The sequence below is a fragment of the Ammospiza caudacuta genome, chromosome 11 (genome assembly GCF_027887145.1).
Source record: "Ammospiza caudacuta isolate bAmmCau1 chromosome 11, bAmmCau1.pri, whole genome shotgun sequence".
NCBI classification, from domain to species: Eukaryota; Metazoa; Chordata; class Aves; order Passeriformes; family Passerellidae; genus Ammospiza; species Ammospiza caudacuta.
In genome coordinates this window covers 5,171,877-5,175,535 of record NC_080603.1, presented here as the reverse complement: position 1 = coordinate 5,175,535, position 3,659 = coordinate 5,171,877, and the positions used below count along the sequence as shown (strand labels likewise).

Genomic DNA, 3,659 nt, shown 5'->3' with positions numbered 1-3,659 from the left:
GGCGGGAGGGGAGCGCGGCGCCGCGGCACCGGCGGGCTCCGGGGTGGGCGGCGGGGGCTCGCCCAGCGCCCCCCGGACGCCGCCCCCCGCCTCCCCCCGCCCCCGGCGGCTCCGCGCCGCTCCGCGGGGCCACGTCGGGCCGCGTGTGCGCGGGGCTGAGCGCGGCGCCGTGACTGCGGGGTGAACTCGGCCGTGCCCAGCGGCTCGGCGGCGATAGGGGAGCGGGCTCCTGACGAAAGCGGAACTCGGCCGGGCCCATACAAATCAGAAAAGAGCCCGGCCGCCGCGGCAGAGGGGAGCCGAGCCCGCGGGGGCAGGGACGCCGCCGCGCTGCACGGACCAGCGGCGCCGCGAGAGGCGCCTCCCGATCTCCGGCCGGGTCCCGGCTTCGACTTCGGCTTCGGCCCCGTCGCGGCGAACGCGGAGCGGGACGGCCGCCGGCAGCGGGCTCCGGGCAGCGGGCAGCGCTCCGCACCGCGCCGGGCGCCCCGGGCGCGGGGCACCATGATGAGCAACTACCCGGACGGCGAGGAGGACACGGTGGCGCTGCTGGCTCATGACACCGGCGGCAGCAAGGAGCCGGATCGGGGCAAGGAGGAGCTGAGCGCGGACAAGGGCCCCGAGAAGCCGGACCCCTCGCAGAAGCCCCCCTATTCCTACGTGGCCCTGATCGCCATGGCCATTCGGGAGAGCGCGGAGAAGAGGCTAACGCTGTCTGGGATCTACCAGTACATCATCAGCAAGTTCCCTTTCTACGAGAAGAACAAGAAAGGCTGGCAGAACAGCATCCGCCACAACCTCAGCCTCAACGAGTGCTTCATCAAGGTGCCCCGGGAGGGCGGCGGCGAGCGCAAGGGCAACTACTGGACCCTGGACCCCGCCTGCGAGGACATGTTCGAGAAGGGCAACTACCGCAGAAGACGAAGGATGAAACGGCCTTTCCGGCCGCCTCCGACCCACTTCCAGCCGGGCAAGACCCTCTTCGGCCCCGACAGCTACGGCTACCTGTCCCCGCCCAAGTACTTGCAGTCCACCTTCATGAACAACTCGTGGCCGCTGGCGCAGCCCCCCGCGCCCATGCCCTACACGTCCTGCCAGATGTCTGGTGGGAACGTCAGTCCCGTCAATGTGAAAGGACTCTCGGGCCCGGCGTCCTACAGCCCCTACTCGCGGGTGCAGAGCATGGCGCTGCCCAGCATGGTGAACTCCTACAACGGCGTGGGCCACCACCACCACCACCCGCACGCCCACCACCCCCAGCAGCTCAGCCCGGCCAGCCCCGCGCCGCCCTCGGCCCCGGCGGCAAACGGAGCCGGCCTCCAGTTTGCCTGCGCCCGCCAGCCCGCCGAGCTGTCCATGATGCACTGTTCTTACTGGGAGCACGACAGCAAACACAGCGCCCTGCACTCCCGCATAGACATCTAGGGAGGCTCCGGCCAGCGCCGCCACAGCAATGCACCGGCCCCGCTGCCCCGCTGCTACCCCGCCGCGTTCCCCCGCGCTCCGCGTCTCTCCTCCTCGTCTCTAGTCACGGACTTCCCTCTCTCTGTGTGCCCAAACCCTCGCGGCGGGGAAATAGCGGCTTTGCCCCGCGCGTAGTGTCAGTGTAGGAGCGTCCCTCGATGAGAAGAAAGCAGTGTAAGTGTGGGGATCCCCGCGGGGCAGCGGCGGCCGGGCCGCCTCTCCGGGCGAGCGGGGATTCACCGGGAGTTCCTCTGCTCCGCGTGTGTGTTTGTGAGTTGTTGGGGTTTTTTTTGTTTGGGTTTGTTTGCTTTGGTTTTATTTTGTTTTGTTTTGTTGTTTTTGTGTTTTTGTTTTTTTTAATGGAGGGGGGCATCTAATTAAAAATTGGTTGTTCAGCCCTCAAAATTATTTTGTAATTCGGCCGGAATCTTTTCGGGCTCGGCCATGGGGAGAGTAAAGCGGAGTCTGTAAATAGCGGAGGCATTTTCACGCGTGCGGTGCGGGGCTGGCGGGGCCTAGACACACCATGGTGTGCCCGCGGTGCTCGTCCTCTTCTTCATCCCCTCTGTCTTCCTCCTCGCTCTGCAAAGCACTGCGCTTCTTCCGAGCTGTGGCTTTTCGTTCAAATAGTACTTAACGTGGGGACTGCTGTAACAGCAGACGTGCGATATTGCTGGTTAATAGAAACCAACAAACAAAACGCGCCAGGTTCACTCGTCAAACGTTTCGGCAGCGGTAAATATATTTTTTAAAGGAGACAATGTCCTCTGAGGTCTTAAAAGTAATTTTATACAGGTCTAAAAAAATATTTTGATGTTATTAAAAAAAAAAAAGAGACTCTTTCCTGTAAATTGGGATATTTTTCCGTGTGCATATTATTATTAATAATGAAAGTTTAAACTATCTTCAGTTTTTTTGCCCCCAAACCTGGCCCAAAATGGATTTCCCGGTAGGTTCTGCTTTTGAATGCTTACTCTTTCTCTTAAAAGGTTTTGATCCTTCAATTTTACATAGATTAATGTGGAAAAAAATAGCGATTTTAAAACAGGGGCCAGTTCATAGCGATTTTGTAAATGTTTGTGTAAACCGATAGATGCTGTGGCATAGTACCATTTTGGGACCAACTTTTCTAGAATGAACTAGCACTTTCATTGTACTTTCTAGCATTGTAAAGTCTCCAATAAAATGCCTTTCCGTCTTTCCATATCGTTTTATTTCACTCGCTCCTCCGCGCTCGGGATCGGGAAGCGGCAGCGGGGAGCGGGGCGGGCGCTGTGTGCCGGGGCCGCTGCGGGCGGCAGGCACCGCTCTCCGTGCACCGCAGCTCGGCTGCGGGACCCTGCTGGGCGCTCCATCATCTCCGCCAGGCCCCGGCGCTGTCTCGGCGGCGGCCGACAAGGTGCGGGAAGAGTTGCGTTGGTTCCGCGGTGTGCGGCGCCTCCGCTCCGTGTCCGGGCAGCCGCCGGCACCTCGCCCGTGTGCCCGCCCGGGCCGGCGGAGGCCTCGGGTTTGTGCCTGGGGCTGTGCCGGACGCTGCTTCGCTTTCATTTCTTCCTGGCATGCTCGGAACCGTGGTCCTGGAAGGAAAAGAACGGTCCCGTGCCGCTCCAAGCCCGGCCCGGCCGCGCTGCGACGGGGCCCGAGCCCCGTGCGGAGCCTCTCTCTTTCCTCGCCGGGCCCGTGGGCCTCGCTTCTAACCCTGCCTGGGCCTCGCTTCTAACCCTGCCCGTCCCCGCCGGCAGGGCCCTGACCGGGCCCGGGGCTCAGCACAGGATGGGGCTGGCGGGGCGGCCCCGCTCAGTGCGGGCCCGGCTCGCAGCGGGTCCCGCTCAGCTCCCGGCCTGGCCAGGCCTGCGGTGCCGCGGCAGCGGCGGGGACGCGCTGTTCGCCTCACGGGCTGCGCTGTTCGCCTCACGGGCTGCGCTGTTCGCCTCACGGGCCCCACGGGCAGCTCTCTGCCCAAACCAGCGCTGCCGGGGTGAAGCCGGTAATAACGGGGCCGAGCATTCCGCAGCCAGGGGCCTGACACTCGCCCTTGCCCGGCTGCCTGAGCTCTCCCTTTCTGCAGGCAGGGCCTGCTGGCCCGCAGTGCGAGACGCGGGGACTGGCGGCCTCTCTGCCGCTCGGCGGGCACGGCCAGGGCACAGGGGCTCTGAGGAACCCGCCCGGCCATCCCGGAGCCCTGCGGTGCCCCC

At 63.8% G+C, this 3,659-nt stretch overlaps 1 protein-coding gene across 1 annotated transcript; it reads left to right on the top strand.

Annotated features, from left to right (window-relative positions):
- Window positions 1-323: 323 nt before the first annotated feature.
- FOXL2 (forkhead box L2) lies at window positions 324-2,666 on the top strand. Its single transcript, XM_058812409.1, has one exon. The coding sequence runs from the start codon at window positions 505-507 to the stop codon at window positions 1,423-1,425; it is 921 nt and encodes a 306-aa protein (XP_058668392.1). The 5' UTR covers window positions 324-504; the 3' UTR covers window positions 1,426-2,666.
- Window positions 2,667-3,659: the final 993 nt, after the last annotated feature.